The 15,959-nt window shown below is 36.8% G+C and overlaps 1 protein-coding gene across 1 annotated transcript in view; it reads right to left on the reverse strand.

The window, feature by feature from the left end:
- Positions 1–1,718: 1,718 nt before the first annotated feature.
- Positions 1,719–15,959, reverse strand: part of SEL1L (SEL1L adaptor subunit of ERAD E3 ubiquitin ligase) — a 48,051-nt gene continuing 33,810 nt past the window's right edge. Inside the window, exons 14-21 of the mRNA XM_016137509.2 lie at positions 15,166–15,228; positions 13,773–13,860; positions 13,300–13,448; positions 12,349–12,514; positions 11,748–11,822; positions 10,829–11,001; positions 7,971–8,099; positions 1,719–5,801 (exon numbers count right to left, since the gene is read on the reverse strand). Coding sequence (XP_015992995.1) covers positions 5,592–5,801; positions 7,971–8,099; positions 10,829–11,001; positions 11,748–11,822; positions 12,349–12,514; positions 13,300–13,448; positions 13,773–13,860; positions 15,166–15,228 — 1,053 coding nt within the window. The 3' untranslated portion in view covers positions 1,719–5,591. The remainder of the gene's footprint in view (positions 5,802–7,970; positions 8,100–10,828; positions 11,002–11,747; positions 11,823–12,348; positions 12,515–13,299; positions 13,449–13,772; positions 13,861–15,165; positions 15,229–15,959) is intronic.

Raw genomic sequence — 15,959 nt, forward strand, 5'->3', positions numbered from 1 at the left:
TGCAAAAGACCATAGGGTAGATGTGCAGGCTGTAAAAATCCCAGTTCTTTACTAGTACACAAAGGAAACAAGACCAGCTGGGTGATTCCTTTCCCTTCTTCCCTCTCCTCCCTTGCACAACCAGGATTAGTTTCTATTCATTTCAAAAGATTTCATTTAGAACAAAAAATTCAATTAATTTTCTTAAGAAAAAAAAAATTGCAGGCAAGGGCACAGAGGAAGAGTGGGGAAACCCAGATGTGCAGACTCTGAAACTCACAGCTGTGCTTTCACATCTTGATATAGCTCCGTTCCCAAGAACGGAGGTTTCTGTTGTTCACATTTAAATCTTGAATTATGCAAAACTCAGTGACTCAATTGTTCTTTTCCAAGTTAGAATCCTTGTTTAGGATATTTGAATCTCATGTCTAATGCTGCCAAGACGGGAGAAATCCTTTCCAATCCTGAAAGGCTGATTAACAAAGTTCTATGAGAGGCAGAGAGAAGGTAAAAGGAAACTGGATTGAGCAACAACTGAAAGTATTTATCTGAATGTTGCGAAGTCAATTAGCTGACCACATTCTACTCAATTTACATGAGAAAAAATTATGTGGGATTTCATACACAATTCAGCATTAATATTGAGTCATGTTTAAAAGAAGTTAATATAATAAAAAAATGTTTCGCCACCAGGAAAGTTAGAGTTTTTCTCAAAATATAATACTAACGATAAAGTACAAGGCTGGTAGAATTTACAGGATCCAATCATAAGGTTAAGTTGATGCTTTCAAAGTGGTGGCAGAAATGACATGGGAAGAAATATACAAGACATATAACAGCAGTATACCTTTCTGAACTGGGAGATTCTAAAGCTCATTTTATTTTTACTTGACTGTTCAAGTATTTGGTAAATACTCAAAAAGCAAAAAAATCTCCCTTCTGTTTTGTTTCTACTACAGAAATTACTAATTTTTTATTTTTATATGTACATGTATATGCTGTAACATATAAGCAAATTTTGAGGCTAGTATTAAGCAACCAAAATTAGTTTCACAAAAAGAGTTAAAGAGGCCGTTTCTCACCAAGTCACATCCAATGAAGACAGAGGACTCTTTCAACGACTTATCAGAAAGGGGCTCGGTAGAGAACAGGCATCACACCCAACTGCAGCTTGAACAAACCGATGTCATGGCTCTGATGTCTGATTTCCTTTTATTTTAGAGTCAGTCAAGGTCATTTGGGGTGGTTGGTGATGCTCCCAGAAGTAAAACTTGAGATCTAACTTCTCACTTGCCACAATCTGCCCTGAGACTTTTTAATCCAATGATCTGATGCTTCTGAGCTGGAACATTCTAGCTCCATTTCCTTTTTGAGTTGGCTGTTAGTAAGTTAGGGCCAGATTTGTAGCCCATGTCTAACAAGTATTTTGTGTACAAGGTTTACTCCTGGTTTAATATTGTTTTCTTTTTTCATTTCCCCTTTACTTAGATCGTATTACTGAAAAATTTTGTCATTGTATTTTACGTAGTTCTGTAAACCTTCCTAAAAACTTTCCCTAGGGTAAAATTCAACTTACCAAAATCTGAATTTCAAGAGTTAAATGTAAAGGAAAGGTAGATTCAAACCACCTCACATGAATGTTTTCAAGACACTTCTGAAATTCCAAAAAGGTTCATTAAAAACTGAATCATTCAGGTATAAAGAAAGTCTGAGCAGAAAGGTACCTGGGTCACGATACATTACGGCATACAGGATAACCAGAGGTGGAATCTTTATTTCACAAGTTTCAAGATACAGTACAAAACGAATCTGTACATCTCTCTATTAACAGGATTTGTTTACACAATTATATTACACTTCACCAGCCTTTATACTGTATTTAATTAAATACAAAATAAATTTACAAAAAAGTCTACCATGGTGTTCCTTCCAATGCCAGCTTATGGTCTCTTAAAACTTCTCCGAAATATTGATAGTGGTTACACCTTGATCATAGCAACATTATGATTTTTTAAATCGAGAATAGTGTCAGCGTGTCATTCCAAATAGGAAAAACAGTGCATGTGAGATGACTTCCTGCATATAACTAAGCCATCCTTCTCATGCACACAAAATCAGATTTTTACTTGTGCAAACAGTCACTTTAAAATACACATATTTTTTACTTGGGGTAAATATTCTTGAATTACCTAGTGGAAAAAGAAATTTATCTTCTTTTCAATGACTATCACACGTTTAAAAATCAGATAGTGCCTCAGACAATATGGTATTCAGAAATTTCATATTTTCACTTACATTTGAGAGCAGTGACTGATAAAAAATATTTTCATGAAAATAGAAGTTTCTTTTGCTTTGATTATTTCTTGCACATTTCTAGTCATAATACTGTGCAACCTATGTATATTAAATTCATTTTCAAAACAAATACGAGTTGTCATTAGGGGCAAATGTAGCCCATGTTGCTCTTCTTGGCAGGTAAAGGGGCTGTTTTATCTGAACCATTTTATTTTGAAATGTGCATGTGAAACTTTAGTCCAAACCTCTGTAAAGGAAGTTTTTTTGCAGATGTAGCTAGACAATAATATACATGCTACACATATGAAGAGTTGCAGTCTTCATTTATAGGCTTGCATGCATACTTCCAAAACACTGGTTTGAAGAACAAACATGAGAAGCAGAGGAGGAAAAAAAGACCAAAAAAAACCAAACAAAAAAAAAAATGAAATAAGTTTTCTTGAGGCAGCAGTAGGTCCTTAATAAAGCATCAGATCATCGCCAGATCACAGACAGAAGTTTCTAAAACTTCCCAATGGTATGAAGATAAAACAGCTGAGCAATAAAGCTCTCGTTAATTAACCTTATGCGCACAACGGTAACATGTCCTCAAAAGTATTAAGATTAATGATTCATAAGTTAATTACATTTAAGTGTTAAATAATTAAATTTGAAAAAAAGAAGGGTTTTATTTTTTCTGTGCCACTGAATAATAACCAAAAATAAGTCTTACTGAGAAAACAAAAAATTCAAACACAAAAAGAAAAAAACAAAAAACAAAAAACCCCAAACACCAATGCTATCTTTGCAACAGAAAATAGAAGCAAAATGAATAGTCTCAAGACTCTGAAACAGGTAACTAAGCCACAACCAAATGCATGAAACTAGCTAAGTAGAATACTACTGCGGTCATCACCTCTGAAGGCAGGCAGACTATAAAAGGGATCAAGAAACATGAGAGCCACGGAGAAATGAAGCCACACTCTATCTGCTAACTAAAATCTAACATTAGAACTCCTGAATCCTGGAGTTAGTTTAATGTCACTGACATTAACTAGCTTTAGTTACTGTCATTTTATTCAAATGGATGCCATTTGATTAGGTAAGGATTGAGCATTATTTTAGGAGAAACACCAAACCCAGTTCCTATCTGCTTAGGTATCATGTAAAAGGAGCAAAATGTTTTGAGACAGCCATAAGGACCGAGGTCATGAAGCCATAGGAACTAAGTTGTTTTCAATATACCATTTGAAATTCCAGTAGCAAAAGACCCAGGGTAAAACAGGAAGCGGAAGAACACCAAGGAAAGGATATTTGAATTATTAATGAAAAGGACATGGCAAGTGGTGAACTACTAGGAGGTTTGTTATTGCATGGAACAGGACTGCCGGGAAGTTCACACTGTTAGTGACGTGTTTTTTTTCAAAGTATTAATGGAGGGAAGTAAAGACAGAGATAAAAATGCACCTAAAGGAGAAATCAGGTGAGTGGGAGAGGGGGAAAAATGGAAGTTTAGTCAGCTTAGAAGTTTTTAAACTTTTAAATCTGTTAAAACAGTCCCTTCGAAATGAAGTGTGGCTGCTACTGAGGATAGTACTGACTCTGAAGGGTGAGAAGAGACCGTGCGGACACGGACACATCCTACCGACAGCGTTCGCATCTCTTAAGTGTTAGAGAGCAAGCACGTCTTAAAATTTACAAGAGCTGCCCCAAACAACACTACGTTTTGAGGGTAAAATTTCCTACCTTTCAGATATGCTTTTAGACACATGGTTCTTGCCATGACCGCCTCTTCACATTTGGAAGCAATTATCTGGGAGGAAAGTTTGCTTACCAGGTTTCTCATCATACTCTAAACACACACACAAAAGCATACAACTTCACACTGAAAGCCTTCATGTTCATAGACTAATTAAATCTAGTTCTAAATACAATCCCAACTTCAAGAACCAAAGTCTGACAACACTACACGTAATAAATTCTTTAAGATTTCCAGCAGACAGACAAGGGATTGTGGAAAAGAATGGAAAAGAGTATACAGGTTAACATCAACAGATGAAGCTCGGCGGGCCCACAAAGCCTGCTCAGGTACAAATGTTGTCTGACTGGGTACAGGCTGGGGGCACCACCATCTGACAATGACAAGAAATACAAATTCAGTTTAACTTTTTCATTTGCATGATATGTGAAGTCGTCAATATAAAACTGGAGAAATAAAAATCTGCCTTAACAGTGCAGAATAGTATATACAGGTTTTGGCTTTTCTCAACCACTGAGTTTAATGCATCTTAGACTCTCTGAGTTTTAGTATTATAATGGTAGTCCCTGTATGCCATATCTTGGCAATGACATTTTATACTTAAAGAATTCAGGAGGGTGCTGTCTTTTTACAAGAATGTAAACTAAATAAATCCTGGGAACAGATGCTTCGGTGCTGGGGAAAGTATGTCTATAATCTGGGTACCCCACCCAGAGTTTTTAATGTTGTTTCCTAACTTTTCCCAGTTAGTCCATCCTCTGGCTTCCAGCTCAAGGCTCTGTATACTCAAAACGAACAAGCAAATTACATGAAGTAGGTGGGGCAAATTCACACATTAGCTCCAGAAGTCGGTTCACAATGTTTTATATATATTCCATTCCAAAGAAATGAAGTTCACATAAAACTATTTAACAAGGCCTTTCATTCTTGGAAGGAGAGAAGCATGGTATGGAGTATGACAATCACCAATAGTAAGAAACCTCCCTACCCTTCCTTTTAAAATGACAAATATGCTGTACACTTGAATGTGGATTGGTAAAAGTTTCTGTTATCGCAGTTCTTAAACACTTTGAAGACTTTTTTTTTTTTTTTTTTTTTTTTACTTAAAAGGCAAGTTCTATTTTCAGAATTTCAAATGTGTTAAGGTTAAACTTGTTAAGGTTAACCAATTGGGTTTTCCTTTTTATATAGATCAGTTTTTAGTGTCGATGCACGAGACCTTAAAAATGGTTGACAGAACTTATGCGCACTGAGAGAATGACCACAAGGACCCAAGAAAGATAGCTGGATAAAGCAGACATTACTTTGAGGGTCTTGCATATGTTTCCAGAAAAAAAAAAAAAAAAAAAAAGGAAACCCAAGAGGGTTGTGAACCAAACATTCAACTCAGTTTAGGTTAGGTAAGAGTTACTTATCCCTGAAAATAAAGGCATCAGATTCTAAGCAGCTTTAGGAATTCAATGCTTCCTTGTGCCTCTTCCAGGAGGTGGCCACTGATCCAAAGTCCTACAGCAAATGCAGATGTTCCCAGCGAACAATTTCCTTGGTTGTCACTGATCAAGGCTGGACACTGTGGCTGTTACTGTGGTGGCTGTTGTTCTGGTGGCCCCTCCTGCTGCGGTGGAGCTGGCCGTGGCCCCGGAGGCCTGGGGACAGGTACGTCTTGGTGCTGCCTCTGCCTGTAAGCTATAACTGTCCCCAACAGCAACGCGATGATAGTCATGAGGTAAAGGTCCCACTCAGGTCCCAAAAGCTGGTCCATATCAAGTTGAGTGAACACATCCCGAATCTTAATGAGAATATAAAAATCATGATCACTAACATATCAGAGAAGGAACTAGGAAAGTTATGTCACAAATTAGGGATAAATACAGAACTTATTAAAATAATTGGTTTTAGGAACATTTTACAATGTGTTTCTTTCTTTCTTTCTTTCTTTTTTTTTTAAAAAAGGTTTTAAAAGTCTTTAATTGAAACTCAAAAAAAAAAAATGTGTCTCAGAGACTAAGCCATTATTTCATCATGTTGACTATGTAAAGTATCGGGCAGGGTTTCTTTCCAACAGTAATCTAATAAACTAACTTCCAACTATTTTTCACAGAAAATATTTGAAAAGAAACTGGAGATAGGGAGCCAATGGAGGGCCAAAGGGGGAAAATCAGTATCTTGATATACCTCTAACCTATTCGTAGTGATGGCGCACCAGCTAAAGCTCGGTTCCAATGACAGCAGGGCTATTTTATTACTTCTCCCATGTAACTGAAGATGGCAGGAATTCCAGTGTTTAATAGCTGAGTGAATAACGCTTTCTAGTTGGGATTTAACTAAGGATTCAATACCTGAACCTGAACTTAACAGTTATGTTCTCAGCCTATGACATTTTAATTATTCTAGTGTCACTTAAGTTATTCCTGTTATTTTCTGACTACTTACTGACAAAGAAAGTAAATATGGGGTATAATCCTTTGTGTTTAAATAAAATTACATTAAGTCCCCATAATATATATTTGTAGGTACAGATACTAAATTTTTCTGGAAAGAAATTACAAGAAGCTATTAACTGTGTTTCCTGGGAAGGAAATGAGATGGGGATTTTGTTTCTCTGTACTGTTTGATTTTCTTACTATTAATACTAATTACCTTTTCTTTTTTAGTTGGACTATATAGGTGGTAGGATTATGAGGCATTTTATTGTCTTCTTTATATTTCTGTATTAAAAATTAAATAAAGATATAATATACTTAGTGTGTTGTATTGCAGACTAAATCCTAGACTGTAATCAACAGTTTATTAGTCTTAAAAATTGTGAGAGACAAGGGTCTGGAATACTCCTGAGAATCAGCATGCTCCCACAGTTAGCTTTTAATTAAAGGAACGGAGATTGTTTCAGTCAGCAGAGGGTACAGCACACCCTGGCTCATGCTAGCAAGCGATAAAAAATTTCCCATTAGATATGTATAAGCAATCAGGAGGACCGAGGCCAACATCCCTGGTCCCCTGGAGCACTATACGTGGATCCCTCCATAGCAAGAGCCAGGGCTACAAAAGAAAGAGGTGCTGAATTTCTCTTTTTAGATGCGGGAGCAGCACGGACTACCTTTACACCTGCGCACACAGGAGGGAACCCATTCTGGAAGAAGAATCTATGCTGAAACGGTGTATCTGAAAATGTTTCAACCTGTTCTGAAAGATGTTAACCGAAGGTTGAAGCAGGATCCTTTTCTGGTCCGGGATGAATTATAGTTGAATAGCTCTTGTTTCTGCACACATTTTAAGACTTTCAGAGTCAAGTGCTATATGTACCAGTTAATTTGTTATGAGGAACTACAAGTACTGAAAACAAAATGTAAACTGGAGGACCCAAGAGCATCTACGTATTAAGTACTATTAACTAAAGTTGGTAGTTTTAAAGAGAATGGCTACATCATCTCCTACGTAGGTTCTGTCACTAGCTTATTTAAATAGTTCAAGGTATTTTTAGAGAACAAAATCCCGGTGGTGTTTTTAACATGTTTCACTATCAGATGAATCTGAAGTACAAGAGCCTGGGGAGGGTCTCAGGTCTTCCTCCTTCCCTTTTTAAAAATTCTCTTTTTTAAGGGACTGGTATGAGTCACTTTTAGGCAGTCACCTGATTTAATGTTTACTGAATTTGGTTAACTACTGTTTCAAATCGCCATGAGTTAGTCTCAGCTTTCCCTAAGCCAGAAAACTGCATCAATATAAAACACTTTAAGACTGGGAACCACTGTCAAATGCTGCTTGAAAACTGTAACTGCTTTGTGGCTACATTCATCCCTCACCTGATGAGGTCTGCAGGTACTTCACCTGGGGGAAGAAAGGAAGAGACCAGACACTTAAGGGACACTCCTCTCCCGTCCCCTAACTTTTAAAATACAAACCTCCAGATGGAGGTTACATCACTTTAGTTTAATTGAAAGAGGCAGGGACCACTTACATTTGTTTCCCGTATGCACTGCAAGAAATAGACAACGCCCAGTTTGCAGAGTGCGAGGAAGACTGGTACTTGAGCATCTGGGCTGGCTTCGGCTGCCATGTCATAAAAACGCTTTGCAAGATGAATGTCCTATGATATAGTAACAAACCAAAATTCATTTCTTGTTAAAATAAGTAAAGAATAATTGTTATTTAGTTTACATATTAGGAAAACTTATTTTATCTTTTAAGTTTCATTTAAAAATTTCCTTTATCTAAAGAAAAAAACCTAAGCTTTCATTGGGTAATATTTCTTTCCTTGACTGATTTTGAAAAATTTAATTGAAAACTTTAAGACTTAACTTATATTCCCCCCAGTCTGACCTCCATCTGCTGTGCAGATATGCTGCCTGCATTTTAAAACTTTCAGAGTTAAATGCTGCACCAGTGTTATATCTACGGAAAACACTGTTAACCCGGACATCTCTGGGGTGACCTGTAGATCGCAAGTTTATTTTTTCCTACTTAAAACTTTAGTCAATATAAGCAATTCCTGGTTTCAGAATGGAGCAGTGATCTGGGGTAGACATACTGCAGACTTTCCAAGGGACACTTGCATGGACAGTATTAAGTGACTTGCATCCTGTGTCTCCCTGTCTTAAATGTATTTCTGTAAAGGTTGGAATATCCTGCAGAATAGGATGGTGGGCACTGTGAAAATTTCATCTACTGACCTTACTTCTTCCATGCCCTGACTATTGTCAAAGAATATCAAGTTCCTAGGAAAGAAATCGTGAGACGTAGAAAAGAAAGCCTAAACATTAAAAATGACTTTTTTCCCCCCACATATTTAAATAAAGACAGTTACTTTCAGCTATTCCTTGCCCACATACCTAGGGTGTGTCATCAGCTGGAAAGAAGAGCACCTTCGAACAACAGTGAGTATGGTTAGCGTCTCTGATTTAAAATATTTAACTGAATTTTTTTTGGACGGCCATATTTCTTTAAGATCATAACGTGATTTTTATATCAGTCATCAAACACGTTAATTTTATTTTAATTAAAAAACGTTTCTGATAGAAACCAAGTCTGATTTGGCTGACTGATGGGACAATGAGAAGAGGCTTCGATACTATATTATGGGGCAGAGATCCAGCGCCTTAGCAAAACCCAAAGGCAACTTTCCCTTAGGCACATTAGGTCAGAGTAAGGGGTGTAAGGGTTAGTTATCTGATAAGCCCTGGTAAAGCCTCTCAGGTATTCCTCCCAGAGACTAAGGGATGACTGCCGTGATCAGGGAAGACAGCCTTTTTGTAAGTCTCTGGATTCCAATTCTTTGCTTTCAACAAAACTGAAGAGGGACCTACCCAAGTTAGTTGTCAGGTGATAATTAAAAATATTTTAAATGACGGGTTGCTCTGATTTTTGGCATGTTATGGACTGAATGTCTGTGTCTCCCCCAAATGCACGTGTCAAAGCCTACCCTCTAATGTGGCATTAGAAGATGAGGGCTTGGAGAGATAATTAGGGATTAGATGAGGGTTGAGCTCTCGTGAATGGAGTCAGCATTCTTATAAGAGCCTTAAAGAGCCTGCTGCTTGCTTCTTGCTCTTTCCTTAGGTGAGGACAAAAGCGAGAAGATGGCCCTCACCAGTCACCAAATCTGCCAGCACCTTGATCTTTGACTTCCCAGCCTCAGAACTGCGAGAAATACAATTCTGTTGTTTAAGCCCCCCAGTCTATGTATTATAGCAGCCTGAACTAAGACAGCATATAATTCTAAAGTATTTTAAAGAATTAAGTGACCTTGCTATAATAAAATTCTTACCATTCCCATACACTTATTTACGTGCAGTCATATATTTATACAAATATAAATAAAATTGATGTTAAATTGACTCACTGATATTTTTTTCAAATGCTCCATATATTTCATTTAAAAATGCATTTTCAATAATTACCAAAAAATGCAGAATTTTACCAAAACTTATACTGTTGTGTTGATTTAATCAATAGCATATTAACTGATCAACTATAATTAATAAGTGCTCAAATTTTTTTCTTAATAGAGCTTTTAATTACAGTAAATAAAATTCAAAATTCAAATTTACATAAGTGTTTTAGATAAATACAGAGTGAGCAAAGATCTAAGCATAAAAAATATTACTTTAGTATACAAATCTATGAGAACAGTGGACTGAAAATACAAATTCAGGAAGAAAAGGAAAAGATGCAATTTGTAATTATAGAATTTGCTGTGTATTTTTTAAAAATTAATAATGGGTACATCAAATTATTTAGGATAATTTAAATCAAATTGAAATTTAAAACAATTTAGAGTAATTTCATTTAAAAATGTTTGTATTTAAAATAGCTAGAACTTAGATCCTTTCAAACTTATGATGAAAAAGTCTAAATGTCACCTTAAAAATATACAAGATGATACAGTTTTTCGAAATTCTTTTAAGAGTACCCAGACCATGGGTCCAAAGAAAGTTAGACTTCATTAAGAAGGTTTAAGAATCAGAAATAAGTTTCTTAATAGCAAACATTGTAATTCATTTAGAAATAATAGAATTTGTCTGAAGATGGACAGACAGTTTCTCAGACAGGGAGGTATCAATAGAGGCAGCACTGCATTTCCATTTTTATGAGTCTGTCTTTGGCTTTATATCCTAAAAATAACAGTATGGATATCAATGTGTTTATGTGCTAGACGATGACAGAGATACAAGAACAGTCTTTTGAAGCATTACAGTTTTACAACTTAGTACCTAAAATCTGAGTACATTCCAAAGAAAGCGTATTTCTATAAAAATGCAGACGTTTCCCCCAAATCACAATTTATATTATTCAAACGTGTTTTGAAGCCAAGCTCACCTGTTTAATGCCTAGTCCTTTCTCATGCATATATCCCAGATTAAACATAGCTTGTGCACTGTGTTGTTGCTCAGATGCCAGACGATAATGAATAAATGCAGTCTCGTAATCTACATCTGTGCCAAATCCATAGAAATGGTAGTCTCCAAGCTTAATTCTAGCCACAGTATAGCCTTAAACAAAAGTTAAATGCAAAATTGTCAATAAATAGTGTTTAAAGCACACCAAACTGTTATTTCTCTTCCTGTTAACATGCTTACATAGAAAAGAATTTTAATTAATAGCGCACAAACTTTAAAATCCCTCAGCCAAGCTATAAATTCAGTAAAAATTCAAGCTAGAAGTGCTGCTCTTCTAAAGGCTTTGTGATGATCAGGGAGAGATAAAATAAGGTGGGTGGGACCCCCTAGTTCATGAATACTACTCTTCAAATGAACATATGCTATTTAGTCAAGTCATTTACATTTTAAATAGTTGAATTAGACCTTGTTTAGCCTCAAGAAGAGATAGGTAGAAAGGGTGGAGAGTAGTACATGTGAGAAGTAAATAATCAAATGTAAAGTAGTGGGGAAAAATTTAAATGTTTTGAGTTTCAGACTAATATTCTATTATATACAACCTATTCAATTCTCATCTTATACAACATACTGGTCTCAAACTAAAACCAGAGAGTAAACCACAGCACAATGCAATGTCCAGCACAAAGACCCTGCAATTCAATTTAGAAACCCTGAAGCCAGAACTTCCATTTTAAGAGCAATCATGATGCAAAGAAGTTAAGCAATAGTTAGTACCTCTGCTTAAGGTGATCAATGACATGATTTAATCTTTATAGGAAATTTAAAAAAAAAAAAAAAAAAACAATAAAGAAAGGTCCCTGGGTGAAACTCTAATGCTTTAGAATTAAGCAATCACTCACCTTGAGAGGCAGCCCTGTTCCAGTGTAGCAAAGCTCTGGGATAAGTTTCATTCTCACCTACGATGGTTGCTTCCCCTGCAGAAGATGTGACACAAAGCAGGCACTTAAGGAAAGCCACTAGACTTTTAGGCTTCATTTGCAAATGGGTGGATATGTGGGACATAATTTAAACAATAACCGGGGTGTGACAAATATTAAATGAAAGAAGGACTGTTTTGAAATTAAACAAGGATTAGAATTAAATACTGAGTTCAAAGGAATCACTGCATTTAGGACACTACTTCCTGAAAGGTGCTTTATCCACAGAATAATAAGGCTGAAAAGTGATCCACTTTCAGGGATCTACGATCTGCTGGAAAAACAATGTTTTTGTATCTGCTATATTTTGAAAAATGTATTTATTGAAAGCAGTTAATTTTATGATAAAGGTCAAATTTATTTGTACTGTCAACTCTATAAAACTAACTTTGAAGAGCTAAGGTAAAATAACTTAAGCACGAGTGGTAAGTTCTATTTACAACATAAAGACGTTTGTTCGTGGATTAATTCTTAAATGGGTTAGCCTGATGTGAGCCCCTGGTAGTCCAAATCCAAGGCTTACTCTGGTCGAGGATGAAGGCTGCATTGCTTTGCGCCACCTCATAGCCCTGCTCGGCCAGCAGAAGGTACTGGATCACGGCGGCATTGTAGTCGCCATCTTTATAGCTGTTATAGGCACTCATGAGCCTCTCGGACCAACGGCCCCGTTCACACACATTCTTAAACAACTGTGAAAACAGAAAAGAAAAACAACAACAACAACAAAATAAGAAAGATATGCCAGAAAATCATTTTCACTTTGACTACAAGTGATTGTTAAGCATGTTCTGTAAATGTCTGGCAGTGTCATTTATTAAATATATATAAAAGTCTGAGATATGTATTTGAAGCTTTCACTTAAGTCTTTAGAATAGATTTATACAAATAATAGCAAACAATTATATACCACTTATGCTGGCCAGGCACTGTGCAGTGTGACTTATGTATAGTACGGATATTAACTCGCACAATCCTCCCATGAAGTCCATGGGGGAACATTCTACATGGTAAGTTCTATTAATAACCCCACTTTACAAGTAAGGAAACTCAAGCACAGAGAGGGTTAGAAACTTTGCTAAGCAGTTATCAATATCATTCTAAAGTACCAATTAGGAGAGAGCTAAAGAGGAAAAGCTCCAATTAGGAGATATTAGCATTAGCTTCTGCAACATTCAATTAACACACACTTTTTTAAAGCTTACTATGCCTCAGATACTGTCTTACGTGCTAGAGAGACTGCAGACAACAATATCTGTCCTTATAAACACTGATTCTAATAGGGAAGGACAAATGAAATACATAAGTGTGACAGTAACACACAGACCCTCAGTCTTCCCTCAGTATTCCAATGCTAGTAGGCTGAATCTGTTTCTACTCTAGAAGAAATCACACAAAGAAAACCAGAATTAAAATGGTAGCTTTTCCTACTGGCCAAGTTCATTTTCCGTATAAAAGCTAGTGCAAAACCCCTCACCTCCACTGCATTGTGACACGATCGCATCACTCCTGTGCCGCTGGCATGCATCTGTGCCAGGTTATAGAAGGCCAAGATGTGGCCTCCCTGAGAAGCTAAATTAAAATACTTCAGAGCTTGTTTATAATCCCTCTTGACTCCGATGCCATCTGTAAGGAAAATCACACAAAAAGTCAGGAAGTGTCTTAAGAAAGACTGAGCTGAAGCATCAGAGAAGCCTTTCATGGGAATAAAACGAAATGAAGTTCAGAATTCGTACTCAGGAAAGATGTGAATCTTATTAATACAGATCTGTATATTAATACATATTAATATAATTTACAACAAAAAAACAAGATGTACAAATCACTGAACTGGAGGAACATTAATCGGCCAGAATTTGACAGCTCTCATTTCTATAACATAGTGACATCCTCTGGAAAACAGGTAATTCAGGTCTTTGTGTATCCATTGTTAACTCCAATGTTACTTACTATAGTACATAGAGCCAAGCTGTAGTTGCCCATCCACCCAGCCTTGTTCAGCAGCTTTCTGGAAATACTTCAGTGCCAGATCATAATTCTATAGAAAAAGAGGTCACATGATCATATGATGCGCAAGCTCAAAAGACTGACATACTTGGAAGTTAGGAGAGTCATTCATTAAAAAAAATTAACAAAGCACATGTAGAATACTATCAAAGAGCCATTAAAAGGACTACATTCTAATTTTTTATATTATACAGATGACAATAAACTTTGTCATAGACGGATTAATATTTAAGACTGACAAAAAAGCAAATAAGAGTTTTTGTGAAACAATTTGTATATTTACTCCCAGAAAGCATAAACAACACTAGTGGCACACAAGGATGAGGTTTAAGGGCCAGCCATACGTTTCCTATTAACCAACCAATCCTTTTTAAACCTCACTTTTTCTAACATTAAATAAGGATAATTATTCTCTCCTTATCTATTCCTTCCCAGTATTCACATCAAACACTATATGATTATTGGATTTCAAATATCCTACATGTCCACAGAGAAAAATTGAAACAAAAATCACTACTGAACTTCAGTATCCTAAACTGACCAGGAATAAAAATGAGATCACATTACTGTCTCTTGCACTAGGGAATGAAACTTAGCTTAGTTTCAGGCCCACATTTAAAAAACATACTGCTTAGATCACATATAGAACAGGACGGCGATGAGAACCCAGGGCATCCAGCGTGAGGAGGCAGCACAGAAGAAAGACAGCAACGGGCCAGGAAAACCAAAAGAGCTCGCAGTCACAGAACTCCAGTGAGGAAGGAGTTCAAAGGATACAGAACCAAAAAATGCCACCCGGAACTGACATTTAGGAGGTTCCCGGTGCCCTGTATAAAACAGTTACATAAGACAGAAGCCTGACTGCTGTGAGCTAAGGAGTGAATGTAGCAGCTAATACAATCCATTCTTTGGAGAAACCTGGCTTAGCAGCGAAGAGCCGCAGAGAAGAGAGGCGGGGCTACAAGGACAAAGGGCAGAAGAGAAAGCTTTCCTCCTCCTAAGTGGGAGCGACTAGAGCATTTTCTTAGGCTTGAGTGAAGAAGGGCGATGCCTCAGTCTTGTGGAGATGGAAGAGTGGGTAGGGTAGAGAGCACAGATGGAAGGACGAGAAGCAGCTTCACACCTTCAGGAGAAGGTGCCAGAGACAGAGCCATGCTACCAAGGCAGTTGGTGTGGCAGGTACAGGAGGAGGGGTGGTAGGGAATCTGAAGTCAGAAACAGGAGAAGGTTTAGGTTTGGTTATAATGGCTGACTGGAATGGAAGCTGGTTAAGGAATACTTTCCTACCCCGCCAGCTGACTGCTTGTAAAAATCAGAAAGCAAAATGGAAACTTACAACTTGAACTCCTCTCCCGTAGAGGTAAGCCATGCCAAGCCCACTCTGTCCAACCGGGTTGCCCTGCAAAAGAGACCAAAGAGTGAAAGGATTCATTGAAAAGTAGGCAAGACTAAATGGCTGCAAAAGAAATAATTTACAAGCACATTCAAAACAAGTCTTAGCACTTTTTAATTCAAAACAAAACTTTCTCTTTCCCATCAGGCTAAACATAACACTGAGTTTTAGAGATTTGGGGACTTTCAATAATTTGCTGAAAAAGAGTAAATACTACATTCATTAAAAATTAAATTTTGGTGGCTTACTTTATGACCATCTGTTCTATGAATTTAAAATATAAAACATGACTAATGTACTTCATCTTTTTAGGCTTAAAAGTAGGTCACTTTTGGGGGCTAGTTTTTCATTGGTAACCTCCCCCCCCCCCAATAGAGAAGAAAGACGCCATGGGGCAGAGCCAGGTGGCAAAGGTATGCTTCCTACCAGAGTGTCACAAACCAAAGATAAGCATTGTTTTGAGACCTAAAAGAGAAAAATGTAGAATTCACCTGAACTTAGAAGGACAGAAGGCATATTTAAAAAAGTGTTACAGTGCTCCTTTGGGAAACACTCAAATGACATTTGGAACCACAATAAAATGCAGTTTACAAAGAGATAAGTGCACACTCTGAAGACATATAGGGTCTTAAGTATTCCTATGTTGCTTTCTCTGGGCCAAAGAAAGCCTAAATTGTGTATTGTATCAAAAGTACCTACTAATGAAAATTTAAAACCTCAAGCTGCAGCACATACAA

The sequence above is a fragment of the Rousettus aegyptiacus genome, unplaced genomic scaffold, assembly GCF_014176215.1.
Source record: "Rousettus aegyptiacus isolate mRouAeg1 unplaced genomic scaffold, mRouAeg1.p scaffold_m13_p_3, whole genome shotgun sequence".
Lineage (NCBI taxonomy): Eukaryota > Metazoa > Chordata > Mammalia > Chiroptera > Pteropodidae > Rousettus > Rousettus aegyptiacus.